This window comes from Sturnira hondurensis, unplaced genomic scaffold, assembly GCF_014824575.4.
Source record: "Sturnira hondurensis isolate 20B ecotype Veracruz unplaced genomic scaffold, ASM1482457v3 Scaffold0001721, whole genome shotgun sequence".
NCBI classification, from domain to species: domain Eukaryota; kingdom Metazoa; phylum Chordata; class Mammalia; order Chiroptera; family Phyllostomidae; genus Sturnira; species Sturnira hondurensis.
Genome location: NW_028074352.1, coordinates 672653 through 693501, shown reverse-complemented (window position 1 = coordinate 693501; position 20849 = coordinate 672653). Strand labels below are relative to the sequence as shown.

Sequence of the window (20849 nt, the reverse complement as noted above, 5' to 3'; positions counted from 1 at the left end):
GTCCACGATATTTTACTTTACTTGAGGAAAGCTCTAATAAGTATTCATTTACCTAAGGTAATGTTATATTTGCATAATAGCATTTTATGTTACTATAACCCCATGTGGTAATAGTAATTGTGATTACTCCATTTTGCTAATTTCAAACAAAAGGTAAGAGACAAAGCTTGATATTATGTGGTTTTCTTAAAGAAGCAAAAGTGTTGGGTGGGTATGAATACCAGTGTGAATATGGAATTGCAATAAGCTCTGTGCTGAATTAAGGAAATCCCTCTTCTGTATATATGTGATTTGGAGAAAACTTATAAACAGTTAGTATAATGCCTCTTAAGCTTGATCAAAAGTAGGAATAGAAAAAACAACTGGAAGAACTATTAAAATAGTGTGTTTAAAATTGACTGATTTTATAGCCAGTTTATTAGTCATATAAAAACATATCCCTCCAAATAAATCATTTTGTGTGTCTTATTTCAATTTTATTGATAACTACGTCAAAAGTATCAAGATTATGAGAGTATTTTAGTTATGCTATTTCCAGGTTTTATATAGGAAGTGTTCACATTGTTACGGGAAGAACTCAGGCCGAACACTGGAGGAAGGCAAGTGGAACCTTTATTTACACACATGGACCCAGAGGAGGCAGTCTCAAATTCTGGGCCCCGATCAGCGGGGAGCAATTGCTTATATAGGGTGAGGGGTGGTCTGTCACTTAGACCATTACTTCTGGTGGGAAAGCAAGAAGCAGCTCACAGAAGGGAAATGTTACATCTAGCAATTGTTATCTCTGGCACTCAGGGACAATCAAGAAACAAAGGAGAAAAACAGGTCATTCCCTGGGTGCTGTGCTATGTTTTAAAATACTGCCAGTTTCCTCTCATATTCCCCCCTTTTAATGCTATAGGCCATTATTGGCTACTTTAGCATCACCTATAGCTGGCTGTTGTCTAGGCTTCTAGATTTCAGTAAGTTTTGGTACCTATGTCGGTATTGTTGGAGGGCGAGGACTTTTGCTGTGGCCTGTCTAGTCACTGTGGCCTCTAGCGTCTGGATTATGCAGGGCCCAAAGCTTATTCCTAGGAAGATAATAATTAGGGGTCCTAGAAAGGGAAGCAGCCACTGGAGCCAGGCTTGAGGATTTATTCCCCAATTTCTCCAGTTCCAACTTTCTATTTCTTTGGCATGGCAGTTTATGTTCTCCCTGATTTCTTTAACTTTCTTTGCTACGATCCTTGACTGATTTACATAGTAGCAACATTCCTCTCCTAGGAACGTGCAGGTCCCCCCTTTTTCCACAGTGAGGAGGTCTAGGGCCCACCACTTCTGGACGGTGACTTCCACTAGGGAGTTAATCTGCTGTTGGATTGTGGTCTCAGCAGACTTGTCTACTTGGGGGCCCATGAGGTGTACACTTCCAGCTCTGATACCCTAAACTCCCGACCATAATGCCTGTCTCATATAGTTTCCCTCCCCAGCTGCAAAGCGACGAGCCTCTAACACAATCTGAGGACATAGAGGTGCTTGACGTGAAGTCTCTTGGCTCCATGTACCAGGATGCTATGCTGCCTCCTATCCCTATTCTTTCTCCTGGCGTGCTGCATTTGCAAACTGGGGCTGTAGCATGGGCTGAGCAAGGGCTGAGCAAGCTAAGCAAAACATATTAAGTATCCAAAAATACAGACAATACAGAGACTACCCCAGAAGCAGCCTGCTCCCCAGAGCTCCATCCCGGGGGAGTTACGGTCACTAGTCCAATTCCTAGGATTACTGCGAAGATGCCAACGAGAGTCAGGTATCCCCAGGAAGGCAGTAGTCCCCAGGAACAATGATCCATGCACCGAGTCCTTGCTGGTGACTGGTCTTCTCCTTAACCTCAGGGTGGGCAGTCTCGGCGATGTGGCTCTGGATCGTCGTCAGCCCTGTGGTCCTTGGGGTCTCCTGCTGTCTTGGCTCAGCCGTAGTGGATGCAAGGCGTGATTCCTGCAACCTTAAGGGCAGTTGGGGTAGTTAAAATGACTAAATGAGGCCCTGTTCATGTGGGTTGGAGGGGCTCCTTTTTCCAATCTTTCACCCATACATAGTTTCCAGGCTTATATGAGTGGGCTGGCCCCCCTCGTAGACGGGGTTCTTGGCCTAATCTGACCTGGTATATCTGGCTAAGTGTTTCCCCTAGCTTCTGGAGATACCTAGTCTGCCCTGCTTCTCCAAGAACTTTAAGCTCTCCCCTAGGCAGGGTCAAGATAGCTGGTGGCCTGCTGTAGACTAGCTAGGTGTGTACCCAGTGGGGTTTGGGGCATTCCAAACTCCGAACAGTGCTAATGGCAGCAGGTCAGGCCAGGGTAGGTTAGTCTCTTGATGAAATTTGGCCAGTGTCTCTTTCAGAGTCCGATTCATACGTTCTACTTTTCCTGAGCTATGGGGGTAGTAGGTAGTATGTAATTTCCAATTAGTCTTTAGCTGAGTTGCAAGATCTTGGATCACCTTGACTATAAAGGCGGGTCCATTGTCACTCCCTACAGTGGTGGGCAGTCCAAACCTTGGAATTACTTCTCTGAGTAGAGCCTTTTCTACTTCTCTGCTTTTCTCTGTCCCAGTGGGGAACGCTTCTACCCACCCGGAGAACGTGCAGACCATCACGAGGAGGTAGTTGTATCCTTTGCTAGGCTTTACCTCCGTGAAGTCTATTTGTAAATCTTCGAAAGTCTGCAGTCCTTTGTATTGGACTCCCACTGGAGTTTCTGGGTGGCCTGCTGCATTGTTCCGGGCACAGGTCGAGCACTGTGCTGAGGCTATAGCACACAGCTTAGACATGTTGGGGAAGTAATGGTATCTCTTAAGCAAAGACTCTTGGCCCTGTGGGATGTAGAGCCGGCCATCTGGCAGCTTCCATATCCCAGAGGCTGTTCATAGGCAGCCCTTTTTCACTACCCACTTCTGCTCTTCTGGGGTGTAGTCTGGCTGATTTATATCCAGGTCTATCAGGGGTCCCTCCCTGCAAGGCCGGCAGCATGGTTTGTCACCTCTGGGCTTGTTTTCACCACTTTTGCTGCCTGGTCAGCCCTCTGGTTTCCCCTGGCTACTTCTGTTTCCTCTCTCTGGTGGCCCCTGCAGTGTATTACAGAAGTGTATTACTTCTTTTTTTTATTAATATATTTGTATTGGTTATGCCATTACAGTTGTCCCATTTCCCCCTTGATTCCCCTCCACCCTGCACACCCTTCCCCCACCCTGCACACCCCTCCCCCACCGTTCCCCTCCTTTAGTTTATGTCCATGTGTCACAAGTTCCTTAGATTCTATATTTCCCATACTATTCTTGCCCTCCCCCTTGTCTATTTCCTACCTACCATCTATGCTACTTATTCTCTGTACCTTCTCCCCCCATCTCCTCCTCCCACTCCCCTATTGCTAACCCTCCATGTGATCTCCATTTCTATGGTTCTGCTCCTGATCTAGCTGTCCTCTTGGTTTGCTTTTGTTTTAGATGTGGTTGTTAATAACTGTGAGTTTGCTGTCCTTTCACTGTTCATATTTTTTATCTTCTTTTTCTTAGATAAGTTCCTTTAACATTTCACATAATAAGGGCTTGATGATAATGAACTCCTTGAATTTGACCTTATCTGAGAAGCACTTTATCTGCCCTTCCATTCTAAATGAAAGCTTAGCTGGATAGAGCAATCTTGGCTGTAGGTCTTTGGATTTTATGACTTGGAATACTTCTTTCCGGCCCCTTCTTGCCTGTAAGGTCTCTTTTGAGAAATCCACTGATAGTCTGATGGGAACTCCTTTGTGGTTGACTGTCCCCTTATCTCTTGCTGCTTCTAGAATTCTCTCCTTCATTTTCATCTTGGCTAATGTAATTATGATGTGCCTTGGTGTGTTCCTCCTTAGGACCAACTTCTTTGGGACTCTCTGAGCTTCCTGGACTTCCTGGAAGTCTATTTCCTTTGCCAGATTGGGGAAGTTGTCCTTTATTATTTGTTTAAAAAAGTTTTCCACTTGTTGCTCTTCCTCTTCCCCCTCTGGTACCCCTATAATTTGGATGTTGGAATGTTTAAAGATGTCCTGAAGATTCCTAAGCCTCTCCTCATTTTTTTGAATTCTTGTTTCTTCATACTTTTCTGTTCGGTCATTTTTTTCTTCCTTCTGGTCCCCTCCCTTGATTTGAGTCCCAGTTTCCTTTCCATCACTATTGGTTTCCTGTGCATTTCCCTTCATTTCAATTATTTTAGCCTTCATTTGTTCGTCTAATTTGTGACTATAATCAACTAGTTCTTTGAGCATTCTGATCACTACTAGTGTTTTGAACTGTGCATCTCATAGGTTGGCTATTTCTTGGTGGCTTAGAGTTATTAGCTCTGGGGCTTTGAGTTCTTCTTGAGCCATGATGTTTTGGTCTGTTCGTGCCCATTAGGTATGAGGTACGGAGCCCTAGGTATTCACCAGGGCGGGGCAGCTTAGTTGCTGGGTTGTGACACTGTATGTGGGGGCGGGACCAAAGGAGAGCAATGGCGGTCTCCTCTGCTGCTTTCCACTGCTGGGGCCTGGGAGGTCTGTCTCACTGCTCACTCCTTCGCCTGGTTTATCTGCACACAAATGCATGACCGCAGTCAGGCTGCTGCCTTACGCCCTCATTGGGTCTGCCCATTGCAACCCCACACCTAGGATCTGCCAACTGCCGCCTGTGTGCCTGGGTCAGTCTGGCTGATTTTTCCTACCCAAACCCACTCCACCAGCCACTGGCTCTGCCCCTCTTACTAGTCTGGCTGAATGGTTCATTGTTGTTGGACTTACGTATAGTTCAATTTTCTGTGATTTGGTTGCATTTTTGTTACTAAAACTTTGTTGTCCTTAAACTTGGTTGTGTGAGGAGGCAGTGTTTCCACCTACACCTCCATCTTGGCCGGAAGTCCTACAGCCACTTCTTGAGGGGCCCAGACTACTTCTAATAGTCGGAGTATTTCAGCCTTATTTTTTATTTCTTTCCCTTCAGCTGTCAGTAGTCCTCTCTCCCGATAGATTGCCCCATGTATATGGAGAGTGGCAAAAGCATACCTTGAGTCAGTATATGTATTGACTCTTTTCCCTTCTGCTGGTTCTAGGGTTCTGATTAATGCCCACAGTTCCGCTCTCTGGGCTGACCACCCCGCTGGCAGTGACTTGGCCTCTACTGTTTTTTGGTTGTCTACTACAGCATACCCTGCTACTCACTTCCCCTCTATCAGGTAGCTGCTCCCATTGGTATAGAATGTCAGCTCTGGATTTGTTAGGGGCTGGTCTTGCAGGTCAGGCCGGCTGGCATGGATCTCCTCCGTCACTTCGAGGCAGTACCAACTGCCTCAGGTTCTCCCACCTCCGCCGGGAGAAAGGTGGCTGGGTTAATCTGCCAAACAGTTTTGACTTTTATGCAGGGATTTTCATGAAGGAGGCCCTAATACTGAGTCAGTCTTGGGTTAGAGAGCTATTTATGTCCCTGTCCAGTAAGGAGGCTGGTCACCGCGTGTGTCACATAGATACTGATCTCCTGTCCTAGTGTGAGCTTGTCACCCTCCTGCAGGAAGCTGACTGCAGCTGCTACGGCCCTGAGGCAGGGTGGCCAGCCTGCTGCTACATTGTCCATTGTTCGGATAAGTAAGCTACTGGCTGCTGCCAGGGCCCAACTTGCTGGGTGAGAAGGCCCAGTGCTACTTTCTCTTTTTCATGCATATATAGATTGAAGGGTTGGCTGGGGTCTGGTAGCCCCAGTGCTGGGGCTCAACTGAGGTGGTCCTTTATGGTCTGGAAAGCTTTCTCTTGCTCAGTGTCCCAAGAGAGAGACACCGTGTCTGGCCCCTTTAATACCTGATATAAGGGTTTAGCCAGGGCAGCATATCCCAGCATCCAGATTTGGCAGAACCCAGCTGCCCCCAGGAAGTCTCAGAGCTCCTTCCGAGTCTTTGGAGTTGGTAGGGCTATGATTACTTTCTTTCTCTCTTGGCCTAGGACTTGCTTTCCCTGAGAGATGATAAACCCTAGATATTTCACCTGAGCCTGGCATATTTGTACCTTCTTCTACGACACCCAGTACTCTGTCCTAGTCAGCAGTTCGAGCAGCCGGCGGCAAGTGACCTCCCAGTACTGGTCTCGGGTCTGTGCTGCTAAAAGGAGGTCATTTACATACTATAGCAACACCAGGTCAGTCTCCCTCTCGGTGAATGGCCTTAGGTCCCTGGCCAGGACCTCTCTGAAGAGAGTAGGAGAGTTTTTGAAGCCTTGGGGCAGTCTGGTCCAGGTTAACTGGGTTTTTGATGCAGAGCGTGGATCCTCCCATTCAAAGGCAAAGAGTGGCTGACTTGCCTCTGCAATCCGGAGGCAGAAAAAGGCATCCTTTAGGTCCAGACAGGTGAACCATGTGGCTCCTGGTGGGAGCTGACTGAGGAGGGTATACGGATTTGGCACCACCGGGTGTAGCACAATTGTTGTCTCGTTCACCACCCTCGGGTCCTGGACCTGCCTATACCCACTCCCATCTGGCTTCCATACTGGCAGAAGGGGGGGGTATTCCATGGGGACTAGCACAGTACGAGTAGGCCTTCTCCTAGATGCTTGCGGATGACTTCTGCAGTGCCTATCCTGGCTTCTCTGGAGATGGAGTATCGGCAGACCTGCCTCGGGCTGGCTCCTGGTTTTAGACCTATTAGTATAGGCGGATGGTTTTCTGCCAGTCCCAGCAGGTTATCTTCCGCCCATACTTTGGGATATTTTTCTTGCAGGTTGACTTCTTTATCTTCTGCCTCTCCCTCCCAGTCCCCTTCAGCCCCCTGATATAGCCTGTACTCTCCCTCCTGGGGGACCAGGACTGCAATGAGGCTTGGGGTGCCTTGGGGTACCTGTAGCTTGGCTTCTCCCAATGGATGGAAAATAACCCAGGCTCCTAGTTTTGTGAGCAAGTCCCGCCCTAGGAGCGGTACAGGGCATTCTGGTAGGTACAGGAACTCGTGCTTTATCTGGTGGCCCCCAAGTTCAACAACTCAGGCCTGGAAGAATTTGTTTGGGGCTACTGGGCTGTCCTGTGGCTCCGACTATAGAGGTTTCACAGCCCGACAGCAGTGCAATGGGCATAGTCACCACCGAGTGTTCTGCCGTGGTGTCTATCATAAACGGGAGTGTTTGGCCCCCTACTGTCACTTTGACCAAGGGCTCATGGGGGCCTAGACTCAGTGAGCCCGGTCCCTCCTAGTCTGAGTCCAAGCCAGCCAGGCTGAGGACTGTAGGTGCCTGTGACCTGGTCCCCATCGCCTGCCTGTCGGCCGTCTCCTTTTCTTATCATAGGGGCACTCTCTTTTCCAGTGCCCTTTCTCTTTGCAGTGGGTGCACTGGTCTGGGTCTGTGCTCTGGGGTGCAGGTCTATTTTTTTCCTCAGATGGCTGTTTTCCTCCTCCTCTAATCAGCCCTGTCTTGCTCGGTAGGGAGTTACCAAGAGCAGCTGCCAGAAGAGATGCCCTCTCCCTCATCTTTTTCTGGGCCTCTCACACTGCCATCTCCTCCCTGTTGTTACTGTAGACCTTGTTAGCGACCTCTGTTAACTGGCTTATATTCGTGCCGCCAAACCCTTCAAGAAACTCCAAACCCATCTGGAGTTTCCTCCAATGACTAAGGCTGACTGGGAGACGAAGGCCATGTTGACCATCCTCTGGTTATCTGGTCCTTCTGGATCGAATGGGGTGTAGACCCACTAAGCCTCACACAGGTGCTCATAAAAATCCCCTGGGCACTCATCAGGGCGTCGGGTGACATCAGCTACTTTCAACATGTTTGTCAGTCGCCAGGCCTCCGCTCGGATCCCTCGGAGGAGGACATCCTGGTAATGTTGGAGGGCGGCCCTCCCTCCCTCTGTATTGTGTTCCCAGTCAGGCTGGGCCTCAGGAGCCGCCGTCCTGGCCCATTGGACTGGGTCAAGGATGCCCACTGGTGCTACAGTCTCTAAGTATCGGTGGGTTTCCTGGAAGATATGTCCCCGCTCCTCTGTTAACCAGGGTGAGGAGCAGTTGGCAGCAGTCATGCCAGGTGGGGTGGTGGGTCTGCATAATGGACTCCATGAGGTCTATCAGGGCCTGGGGCTTCTCTGAGTAGGAGGGGGGATGGTGCTTCCAGTTTAGCAGGTGGTGAAGGGCTGGTGATAGACAATGGTCCGCCCTGGCTGTTCTGTGCCATCTGGCCCGATCTGCAGCAGGTCAGGGAGTCTCCCTTAAGGGCATCTGGACAGCAGGTCAGTGTTGGAGCCTTGTCATAACCGGGGAGGCAGGTGGCTCAGCTGGAACTGGCACAGGGAAGACTGAGGGCGATGGAGTGTCAATCTCTGGGGCCTGCGGGAGAGTTCCCGGAGCATGTCGGGGAGGTAGGCTGATAGACAGCTCTTCCTCCGGCTCTCCTTTGAAAGTGAGGGGGTGGCGTGTTTCTCTTGACTGAGCAACTAAAACACTGGATTGCACCACTCTTCGCCTACCGCTAGCCCTTCCTGCCGTCTTAGGCTTCTGACCTGCACACTGCCAGAGCCATGACAGCATGTCCTATGCTAATGCCTGCCATCTGTCTATGTAAGTATACTGATCTGGGTGTCCTGGCTTGTCTGTGACTTTTAGATGTACTACCTGAATTATCCTTAAGTTCAGGGTTCCCTCAGGGGGCCAGCTTACCCCAAGTGTTGGCTACTCTGATGTACAGAAAGTTTCTAATTGATCTCAAGTCATGTTTGGGTCCTGGCCCAGAAGCCGATCAGAGTTCTGCAACATGCAGTCTAGTACTGTTGAGGGTCCTGCTCCCATGATGTTCCTCCCACAACAGTGCAGACAAACAAAGGGATGGGGTTTTTAGTTTTGCCCACCTGGCCTCTCCTCTCGAAAGGGACTGGGGTCTGTCTTAGCTAAGGCTGCCCGCGTAGAATCTAGGTTAAACTCCCAGCCGTTATGCCATATGACAGACCGAGGAGCCGCAGGTTGGGGCCCACTCAGACTCTGTAGGTTTTCACCCGTGGAGCCACTACTCAGTCACTCACACAAACACAGAGACAAACCTCCGACAAACATCCGAGAGTTTATACAGTCCCGCCCCAGTAGGACTGCCCTAACCAAGTGGGGATATGTTTCCCCTACCAAGTGGCCAATTGGCCTTTAAAGGACTTACACTAATTGCCTGCCTGAGAGGTGATCAGTCTCTCCGTCCACCACAAGGGGTGGGTTTGGTCTCGGGTCCTAGTCCCCGGGGCACTTACCAATCCCAAAACTGCACAGCTCCCCAAGCTGGACCAGTTCACTCCCTCTCCAGCCCAGGTAGAGAGTGGGTCTCGCCAGCAGCTAACTGCGGAGTCCAGGATGGGTGAGGACCTGAAATAACCAAGGTGTGCGCTTCCTCTTTGTCGCAGGGCTCCACAGAGCTCTGGAGGCCACCTCACCAGAGGCAAACGCCTGCTCCCGTGAGTTGTTTCCCAGTCAGAGAACCAAAATGTTACGGGAAGAACTCAGGCCGAACACTGGAGGAAGCAAAGTGGAACCTTTATTTACACGCGCGGACCCAGAGGAGGCAGTCTCCAAATTCTGGGCCCCAATCAGCGGGGAGCAATTGCTTATATAGGGTGAGGGGTGGTCTGTCACTTAGACCATTACTTCTGGTGGGAAAGCAAGAAGCAGTTTACAGAAGCGAAATGTTATCTCTAGCAACTGTTATCTCTGGTGCACAGGGACAAGCAAGAAACAAAGGAGAAAAACAAGTCATTCCCTGGGTGCCGTGCTATGTTTTAAAATAGCTGCCAATTTCCTCTAACAACATTAAGGCCATCTTAGCTGAGCAAATCATGTTTTAGTGATAAATTATTGGGTTGGCCAAAAAGTCCTTTGCATTTGTTCCAATCTATGGCTCTAATAGTGTTTAGTGGTCTTTAACTTCATTTGAAACAGTTTTGTTAGACCGTATTGTGACAGCTGTCATATCAGTGTGCATTAGAAAAAACATCAAAATCGGTGAGTTTTTGTGCAGCCTTTTTAATATTGAAGATGAAAGAAGACTATTTTCAGTGTATTATGCTTTATTATTTTAAGACATGTAGAAAGGCAACTAAAACTCAGAAGATTTGTGTAATGTATGGAGAAGAGGCTTTGACTAATCAAATGTGTCAGAAGTGGTTTGCAAACTTTCTTGGTACTGTTGACATTCTGGCCAAATAAGTCTTTGCTGTGGGGCTGTCTTATGCATTGGAAGGTGGTAAGCAGCACCCCTGGCCTTTACCCACTAGAAGCCAATAGCAGGAGATAGCCAACATACTCAAAATATCCAAATCAATAAAGTTACTGGTGAAAATGAAAAATGTGTCTTATTTTATGGGTAAAACCATACAGACATTTTGGCCAACTCAGTATCTTTTATTTCACACTTTAAGAGGGGGAAAAACCCAATGTGGTATTCATAATATCTGCCCTAGATAAAAGGTATAGGTGAAAGAAAAGTATTTCAAGAAGTAGGTAGATTTTAGGTCCGTGTATATGTTATATTTAATGTAAGATGCTAAACTCTACTTATAGAATGGAACTACCCATTTCTTTAAGAAAAACACATTAACTAAAATACTGTCTTATTCAAGTGTAGAATTTTTTATGAATGTGTACGGAAGTTTCTGATAATATCCTTAATGTGCTTGTATATATCAGGAGATCTTGTTTTCTTCTTTAGGTCATATAATTTGTGGGATCTATAAATAGTGCTGTATTTAAATATGTTGCATGGTTCTTTATAAAAATTTCCATTCCCTTTAGCTAGAATAAAGTGGAAAAACAAGTCCAGGCAGCACTATTGATTTGTAAAACAGAGGGTAGGGGAAAATGAACAGGAAATAATGAGTCAGATGCCACAGAATGAGTAGTTTTTGGATTCTGAGCTATCAAAAGTGTCTTTCAGTGATCAGAAAGGATACTCAACGCTGTCTGCCCAAGAGCATCATCACTGAGTTTTTTTCTGTTAACTTTTGAAGTACGGTTTATTATACATAGTCCAGTTCTCACTGCTTCTGAGCCTATCTGCTTGATGAGGTAACCTTTTTTTTGTGACTCAGAACAACCAATTTATTCATTCCTAAATGATTCAGATTTTCTGAGCTTTTTGTTTTGTGTATCCCTCAAACTTTTCAGTCTCTCAAACAAATGCTGTGTTGGGGGAGACAAAAGGATAACCAGTCTTTTGCTACCTGTTTTGTAGCTCGGGTATAAAATAAAATTTTTTGCATTTTCTTGCTTTCCTTTTTTAATTTAACCTTTATTATATATATTTTTGTTATAAAACCATTTGAAGAAGGATAACATATTTGATGAAAAATAACAGGTGTGAATTAAAATGTATAGATTCAAATAGTTTTCATTATCCTTGACTCCCATTAAATGAGATTAATGAGCAATAAAATTATATATTCAATCATGTGCTTAATAAATGATTATTAAGCATCTGCCATGTACTGGGCACTTATAGGTAGAGTCATGAATAAGACAAAAAACGAAGTCTCCCAAGGATCTTTCTAGGGCTGAGACATAGCCAATAAACCATTGAAAAACAAGTAAGTAACACACTATTAGATAGTGTTGCTTCTTTGAAGAGAAATAAAACAGGCTAAAGGGATAGGAAGTCAAGGATATGATGTCCAAGTTCTGTTTTACTCTGGCAGGGTGATCAGAGGAAGTATCTCACAGGAGGTGATGTTTGAACAGAATACCCTTTGGAGTAATGGAGTGAACCATGCAGATATCAGGAGCAAGGGGGTTCCCGACAAAAGGAACCGAAAGAGCAGAGGCCCTGAGGTGTGGGCGTGATGCAGATTAGAGGAATAGCAAGAAGGGCAGTGTGGCTGCAGCAGAGAGTGAAAGGCAGAACGGATGGGAACCAGGACCCCTATCTGTCGCACCTCAGAAGCCGAAGTGAGCACTTTGGGTGTTATTGTAAGTATAATGGTTGAAAGCAGAGAGAGCTAGGGTCTAATTTACATTTTAATGGCATTAGTATGTCTGTTCTGTGAAAAACAGATTTACTGGAGTAAAAGACCACTCAGGAGGCAATCACAGCATTTCGTGTGAGATGGCAACTATACAGGTGGTTAGGATTGAGAAGAGTCGGATAAGGATATCTTTAAAGTTGTGTCTTCAGGATTTGCTGCTCTATTGGATATGGAATTTGCAAGAAAGAGGAATCAAGAATGACTCCAAGCTGAATGCTAACCAACCAGAGAATCATTGAGAAAAGGGCTGGATGTAAGGGGGGAAAGTATCAAGAATTTGGTTTTAGACGTATTAGGCTAAAGATATATATTAACATCCAAGTTGAACACTCAACTGGACAAGTGAATAGTCCTAGAAATCAGGGGAGAGACTGGAGTTTTAGGAACATATAAAGTGAGTCAGACCATGTGACTACATGAGATACCATTATGGGGTGTAGAAGGAGACTAGAAAAATCTGGAGGTCTACGCACTATTGTAGTCTAACAGTAAGAGATTGGAAATGAAGGTCGAGCCAGCAAAAGACGTGAAGAAGGAGGGACTGGTGAAGCAAAAGGAAAATAAAGAATATGGTTTCCAGAAGGCAGTGTTTCGAGAAGAGGAAGGATTGAACAACTATGTCATATGGTGTGTAGAGATCAAGTAAAACAAAAGGTGATAATTACCTTTAGCCTTGATAATGTAGAAGTCAGTTATTTTTTGACCAGTTTTGTTCCAACAATAGGAACTAAAACTATTGATCAGAGTCCAAGAAGGTAGGAAATGAAGCAGGATAGTCCAAGAGGGTAGGAAATGTCATAAAATTTAAATGACAATTTTGAAGAGATTACTCTTAAGCAACAGCAGGGAAATGGGATAGAGTCTAGAAGAGGACGTTATTCTGAGTAGGACGTAGTATAGCTGTTTTTATGCTAGTGGGAATAACCTAGTGTACCAGACTGTTGATGCATGTGAGAGGATAATTGCAGGAGCAAAGTCTTTGAGTAGGGGAAGGGGTGGAATCCCATGCACGGTAGAGGTTTTAGGCCTACATACCGTAAGGGTACAGAACATCCATCCATTGTAAAGAGAAGGCAGAACATACGGATGTAGATTTAGCAAGTTTGATGGTATGAGGATGAGGAAGTTATTTCCTGATTGCTTTCTTTTTCAGCAAGAAAATTGAGGGAAAAGCCATTAGTTGAGAGAGGAAGAGGGAGATAGTATTGGAGCTTTGAAAGGAAAAAAAAAGAAAAGGAAAAGAAGACAATATAAAATAGTTCTTCATAAGAAAATGAGTCACCAGGCAGTGCTGAGAGCCGAGTGAAATCAGTCAGCATGGTTCTTCAGTTTTACCAAAGTTCAGGTTTATGCAAAAGTGTGATTTTAATGATGGGCCTTGGATTTCAAGTAATACAAGGGCAAGAGAGGGGTAATAGCCAGAAAGAGTGGTGGAGTCAGTGGATTACAATTCCTGATAAAGTCAGTGAATTATTTGAAGAAAACTATTAGAGGAAGTGAACTAGAAAAAATAAGGAGATTATGTAGAGAGGGTATTGGAGGATAGAAGTAGGAATTGTTAGAGGTGGTGTGGTTATTGTTAATACCCAGCACGACCACGGGAGTAGGTTGTTGGCTGCAGTGGAGGAGACCAGAGTGTTGGAGGACTCCTCAGTCCTTGTATGCAGCACCGTGAGTGATGGCAGAAGTAGAGGTGAAGAGCAAGACTGAGCCAGGCATTTAAATCATTAGTGAATAAGTGAGGAGTCGACCAATAGGACAATAAAGGGCTAGAGCAAAGTAGAGCAGTGGATGGTATGATTAATAGCATGTACTTTGGAGAAGATGGGGCTGTTGGAGAAGGGTTGACAGTCATGAAAGCTGAAATACCATATTTTGCAGTATATAATGTGCACTTTTTTGCCCAAATTTTTGAGGGAAAAATAAGGCAAATTGAGGGATGCATATTATACATGGGTAGTACCTGAAATACCTTGTATCTGTTCTTGTGTTTTCTAATTATTCATTACATAAAATTTCTTGTACTATAATATGTTCAAAAATAAATGCCAAAATCCCTTTAAAATACAAAAACCAAGTATCTGAATATAAATAAAAATTGAATTAAAAAATTTAAATGAAAATTTTTTTCTGAAAGTTTGGGCTCCAAATATGGGTACACATTACATACACATGGCAAAATACCATAAGCATTAAGGGGAATCTCAATCCCATCTCCAGGCCCAGTAGTTCAGGAATAAGGAATAAAACATCCCTCGTCTGAGAGAACTGCAGGGAAGTAGTTCTCAAAGGATACTGAATGTTCAGAGAAGAGGTGGAGGAAATAGGTCTACCCACTAAAAATGGAACAGCATATTATATCAGTGATTAAAAGTAGAACTGAAATGTTACTGCAAGCGTTCTTCTGAGGTGACAAAAATAAATTTTGTTAAATTCTTGATTCCTTATTAAACATGGATTTTTATTCCTTGATTAGACTTAAAATAAACGTTTTCTTCCCAACCCTAACTATTCTTCTCTCTTCTCTATAGTAGGCAATATGAAACACCCCTTGAAGGCAACTTAATTAATCAAGAGATGATGTTAAGACGGCAAGAAGAAGAAATGGCGCAGCTGCAGGCTAGAATGGCCCTTAGACAGTCTCGGTTGAGCCTGTATCCAGGAGACACAATCAAAGCTTCTATGCTTGATATCACCAGGGATCCTTTAAGAGAAATGGCCCTAGAAACAGCCATGACTCAAAGAAAACTGAGGGTGAGTTGATTCTCAGATTACTGCATCTGAACTTGGTCTCATGGGGAGTATTTTGCAAGAAACTTTAAAATATTCTATAGGTATCCTAAATTTGCCTACGCATAAAATTGAAATCACATGTTAGTTTTATAAGTTAAAAACTTGTTGGGTGATATTAAAATAAATATTTATCTATATTATTTCATTTTTAAAGTAACATTAGATGGGTTTAGAGTAACTTAACTGTACATTTTAAAAGTATATGTGTGACCCTTAAAGTCAACTGTCTTTATTCAGTTTTGTGGGGATTTTTAATGATAGCAAACCAAAAAGATCAGAGATAGATGTTCATGGCTGATTCAGAAGCTCAAGAATGTTATCAAGGACATTCATCTTTCTGCTGTGTCATTCTCATAATTAATTCACTTTATAACCATAAAGTGAATTAGCTCCAAGCATTATATCCTCACCTTGCAATACCCAAACACAAGGAAAAAAACCAATGTATATCTTATATCTTACATTAAATGTGGGGGACTTTTTAATGTGATTAGTTGGTTTATTTTTGTTCTAAACGTAAGCTCAAATGGGCAAACTTTTTCAAAGTCAAGCAGACTTTGACATATTGTCAAATTGCTCTTCAAAAAGTTTGTACCAATTTATGCTTTTATGATCATGCCTGTTTCACTATACTCCTACCTACTCTAGATATTATTATTTTTTTTATTGCCACCAATTTGGTAGATGAGGCAATCTCATTAGTATTGCTCCTTTACAAGCAGTTCTTAAAAAGCAAAATAAATACTAGTAAAAGTGATAAAATCCAGAATGATTTTTTTCTGTTTTGTTTTGTGCTAAGAAATTATATTACTTTATTCTGTATTACTTTTATTGCTATTTTATGACTATGTAAACTTATAAATATGTTTGTGCCTCAGTTCTGCTAAGTTTTAAAATGTGGAATTGGGTTGTAATTTATAAGACATTGTCCAGTTTTTAAGTTATTAAATTCTAATAAAACAACTGAATTTGTGTTAAGTTGACAGATACTCAATAAGGCTTCATCAATCTATTGTCAGAATTAAGCAATAGGCAGGATATTATACTAAATAGCATGGACTTCCAATAATTAAAGGCACACAGAAAGCATAAATACACATTGTTTTCCTAAATCATAGAATTAATGTAAAACTTTGGCTCATTGGAGATTCATAAATGGTCATCCGTACCTTTACAGTATGCCAATTACTACATGTTATCTCTCTAAAAACTTGTGCTGTCTTACAAGGAGCCAGTATCTGGCTATTTTCAAAACACATTGTCAGAGACATGCTTTATGTCCCAAATTTAGTAGAGAATTTAAACCATTGGCCTTTAAAAGATCACACAGTGATGTGTTTTTGTTGTCATTGTTGTCTTCTGAAAAGAGCAGGAAGGGTGGGTTTTGGGAGATGAAGAGGAGGCTGTATTTGGAAGAACCATTTCATAACTGAATTAATGTTCTTTCCCAAAACATGAATTTTTTAATTTTTTCTATGTTACTCTTGGTGCAGACACATTTTAATTTATTCATACACTGTCGCTTTAGTTGATGTACATTCAATTCTAGGTTTCCCATAGCAGACCATTCTCATTTTTTCTACTCTATCTCTGTTCTTTTTTGTTGATTATTAACAAACTCATAATGTTAAACTTTTACTTAAATCATTTTTTTTGGTAAACTTTTACTTTAAATGGTTTCACATGTTCCACACTGTTAATTGGCTAGAATTCCTACACCAAGTAGCCAAGTGAACTGTATAGCCAAATGCAAAGAGCAAACTAATAAAAATAAAACTTCAGTAACTTCCATTAGTTCAAACCCGCACACCAGCTGCCTTTGGCCTGAAGATCAGCCCTGAATTCCTTCTAGTTTTGCCCATTTGGACAGAATTTTTCAACTCATTCTGATCTTGCTCCTACCTAGAGTCTATCTTATTTTAAGTTGTCTCCTCAACCAGTTCTTCCTTCTTTGCAGAAATCCCTGGATATACAGGGTGTCGAGGGAGAGAGTAGATTGAGAAGCACTAAGTGCAGGGTGTAGATCTCACTTTCTCCCCCTCAGATGCCTCCCAGCCCCTGAGATACTGTTTTTCTTACTTGAGGCAACAGTGGGAGCCAGAGACTGTCATACTTACACCATCCCTAGTTGTCACTGTTCAGAACAAAAGAACACAGTGTTGCTTGGTTCCCAGAACATAATTACAGATGAATTTGTATGTTTTGTTTTTTAATTATGATTTGATTTGTTTTAGGACAGGTCAAATATCACTCTTCTAAAACAGTGAGATTCTGTTCAGTCACTTCACACATTAGCAATATTAAACCGCATTTTTCATGAGCTTGATAACTGTATATGTTCCTTCAGCAATTAGGACTACTCTTGTTTTGAGAGTCTGAATCTATCTCGAGTCCAGAAAATGAAAAACTTGTAAAACAGTATATAATGCAGCTTTACATTTGGCGTCACTGGTAGAAAACACAGCCATTCATACTTGGTGTAAGGCACCTTCCATTCCTGTTCTTGGTAACTTCCTCTGAAGTTCTTTATTGAAAGTTTCTACATGTGTTTCAGGTGACCTAGCTCTAATCAGGTGCTTTATGTGTGGTTTATTTTTATTACATTATTTGTTTTCAAGGAAAGAGCTAGCATAAAGAATAAAAACTTAATTTTATTTATGTGATTTGCAGAATTTCTTTGGCCCTGAGTTTGTGAAAATGACGATTGAACCTTTTATATCTTTGGATTTGCCACAGTCTATCCTTGTAAGTAATAAAATCGATTTGTGCCACTCTTAGAAAATAATTTCAGTCATGATTTTTAAACAACAGCTGAGATTCTTATAAACTTTAATATATGCCATTCATTTTTTTGTCAATTGCAGACCAAGAAAGGGAAGAATGAGGATAACCGAAGAAAAGTAAACGTAATGCTTCTGAGTGGCCAGAGACTGGAACTGACTTGTGATATCAAAACTATATGTAAAGATGTATTTGACATGGTCGTGGCCCATATTGGCTTAGTGGAACATCATTTGTTTGCTTTAGCTACAATCAAAGGTATCAAGATGTTTTAAATTCGGCGTACAATATGAAAACTTGATGAGTTGACTTCCTCTACCTGTTATGTCCAACCTTGTTTTGAAAAATAGTAGCTACATGAACATTCAGGATGGAGAAGTAGCCGTTAGGAACTCACTTCCTTCTTGTACCTAGTGCACTGTTTTAGGGGTGGTGTCTTTTTGCCTCGTCTGCACTGGACCATGCAGACTTTTTTTGGCTTCGACTATGTAAAAATTGATTTTAATTGTTATAGTTTGGGGAAAATTATATATATGTCAATTGCCTACATATGTACTCTTGCTAATATGAATTTGAATGTATAGCAGAACCCTAGTTCTGAATCTTCACATCAATTTCTTCAGCCTATACCATGAAATATATACTGTCTTTTAAAAATGTTACCGGTTAATGACCGAAAATTAGTCATTTCATGTATTTTTTCAGCATTACATCCACTGGACTGTGTGGCTTGCACGTCTGCAGTGGTCTGATGCACAGCTTCAGCAGAAGCTGCTCCTGTCTGTCGACTGGAATGTCTGTATCAATAAGCAGCCTTTTGGAAAAATGGGCTTTACTAAATCTCTTTAAATTATTTTTTTTATAAATTACTCTTTAACACTTCAAATTCCTGTTTACCACAAAATTTAACTTAGAAAGCTAGAGGAGAAAGTACCATCAATTATAATCGAAGGATCAAATCATCCTGAAACCCTATAAGATCAGGATAATGTCTTCTTTGTCATAAGAGAAATATTTCTTTCAATTTTTTATTGAAGTCTTTTCTTAAAAACTAATGGTTCATTTTATACAGTCATTTAATAAATATTCCATTAGTGCCTACTGATGTCCTATCACTTTACTAATTATCATTTTAGAATAAACAGGTAGTACTATCTAAATATTCAATTAACTAGAATTTCAATGTATAATGCAACCTAATTTCTTAAACATTCTGGATAAATCAGATGTAACTGAATAATCTTTTATTTGAAGAGAGCCAATAATACTTATGTGATGACATTAAAAAATAAAAATAAAGTGATGACTATTCTTCCTAGTTTTCAACTGGTAGCTCAATAATAATAAATAATAGCTAACATTTATTGAATGCTTGCTTACTCATGGCCACGTACTTTGCCAAGTGTTTTATATTTATTATGTCATTCGATTCCTATGAAAACCTTATAAAGCAGGAGTTGCAGGAAATAGCACTGTCCTCATTTTATAGACGAGAAAACTGATGCCTAGCAGGGTTAAATTTATTCATTGGTCACCTAGACAGTAAGTGATGTGGCCAGTGGTTGAATCCAAGTCTGTCTGTCTTCAGACCCTTCATTCTTAAAAGACTGAGCCGTGTTGCGGCGCATCCACATTCAGCACCTCAAAGCTCACTGTCCTGCTTCTGTGGGATCTTGTTTTATTCTCTCGTGAAAGTATTTTGTGCAAGTCTAACCAAAACATGAAGAAATTGAAAGAAAACATTGAAGTATTTTTATTTTATCTGAATGGTTTTTATTCTGTTTTAGAAAATGAATATTTCTTTGTTGATCCTGATTTAAAATTAACCAAAGTGGCCCCAGAGGGATGGAAAGAAGAACCAAAGAAAAAGAACAAAGCCACTGTTCCTTTCACTTTGTTTTTCCGAATTAAATTTTTCATGGATGACGTTAGTCTAATACAGTGAGTACACAGTTTTCTATTTTTCTCTTTTTGACCCTTGGGCTTTTGACTCTTTGGTATACTGACACTGAATTATTTGATCTGATCGATGATAGTGTCTTCTTTATCATAAAGAATTCCTTTCATGTAGTTTATTAAATTGTTGTGGCTTAAGAGCTTAATAATAAACTTTTTGGAAACTAAACTTACTTGTCAGTAATAAAAATTATCCCAAGGTTGAAGACGAAAGCCTAGATGTCCTGTGTTTGTATTTATTTTCCAGACATGCGCTGACCTGTCATCAGTATTATCTCCAGCTTCGAAAAGACATCTTGGAGGAAAGGACACACTGTGATGATGAGACTTCTTTATTGCTGGCATCCTTGGCTCTCCAGGCTGAGTATGGAGATTATCAACCAGAGGTGGGATTTATTACTTTCTCTGGGACCACTTTTGAATTGATGTCCTTATCCTCAGCATAGTTAAAGACTAAACCTAGTTAAGGTGTTTGCTCTTTAGATCTCGAGATTTTTGAGGCTAGTTTAATACTTCAAAGTGACCGAGATCCTCGTGTACACTGGTTATGTAAAATCATACAATGTGGGATTTCCCTTCCTTCTTTCCTTCCTTTCGTTGTCCTATTTCAGAGTTTTGAGATATCTAGCGCTTGCCCTTTCTCTTCCGAGTTTCTAACTGATAGGTAGTAGACGCAGGGTTACTAACCAGATTTGGAATAAAAGAGTCTTCTACTTTCCATATTGATCCACGCAGTGATGGGCTGAGAACCTCGCAGAGCTCATTGTATGAAGAAGAGATGTCTCAACCCAAATGTTCTAGAATATAAGTGATCGAAGAGGAAGCAAGAGGCAGTTGACTCGGCCGCTCAAGCAGCATCCTTCACAGCATTAACCCTTAACTATAGTGACATTTGGTTCTTGATTGTCAGTCTCTCCTCAACTTTGCCAGTCAGTTCAGTCATTCTACCAAACTGAATAAAAAAGAATGCATTTCCTCTGAAACGCACTCCACAGAGAGAACTATAAATAGAAGTATCTTATCTTTTGGTCGATGTAAGAACTTTTACAATAAGAAAAGGAGGGAAAACAATTGCTTAAAAAATCATTCTCCTTTCTAGGTTCACGGTGTGTCTTATTTTAGACTGGAGCATTATTTGCCTCCCAGGGTAATGGAGAAACTTGACTTATCCTATATTAAAGAAGAGTTACCCAAATTGCATAGTACCTATGCAGGAGCTTCTGAAAAAGAGACAGAGTTAGAATTTTTAAAGGTAAGCACGCAGCATTGCAAATGATAAGCTTTGTATCTTTATCATAGTAAGCAAGGTGCCA

At 42.2% G+C, this 20849-nt stretch overlaps 1 protein-coding gene across 12 annotated transcripts in view; it reads left to right on the top strand.

Annotated features, from left to right (window-relative positions):
* Window positions 1–20849, top strand: part of PTPN13 (protein tyrosine phosphatase non-receptor type 13) — a 217638-nt gene that overhangs the window by 115934 nt on the left and 80855 nt on the right. For all 12 annotated transcript variants that reach the window (XR_005064231.1, XM_037030662.1, XM_037030673.1 and 9 more), the window contains 6 exons: window positions 14538–14760; window positions 17470–17544; window positions 17664–17838; window positions 19368–19521; window positions 19784–19922; window positions 20636–20788. Coding sequence is in view for 11 of the 12 variants with exons in the window: in XM_037030662.1 (XP_036886557.1) it covers window positions 14538–14760; window positions 17470–17544; window positions 17664–17838; window positions 19368–19521; window positions 19784–19922; window positions 20636–20788 (919 nt within the window). In the remaining variant the exon portion in view is untranslated. The remainder of the gene's footprint in view (window positions 1–14537; window positions 14761–17469; window positions 17545–17663; window positions 17839–19367; window positions 19522–19783; window positions 19923–20635; window positions 20789–20849) is intronic.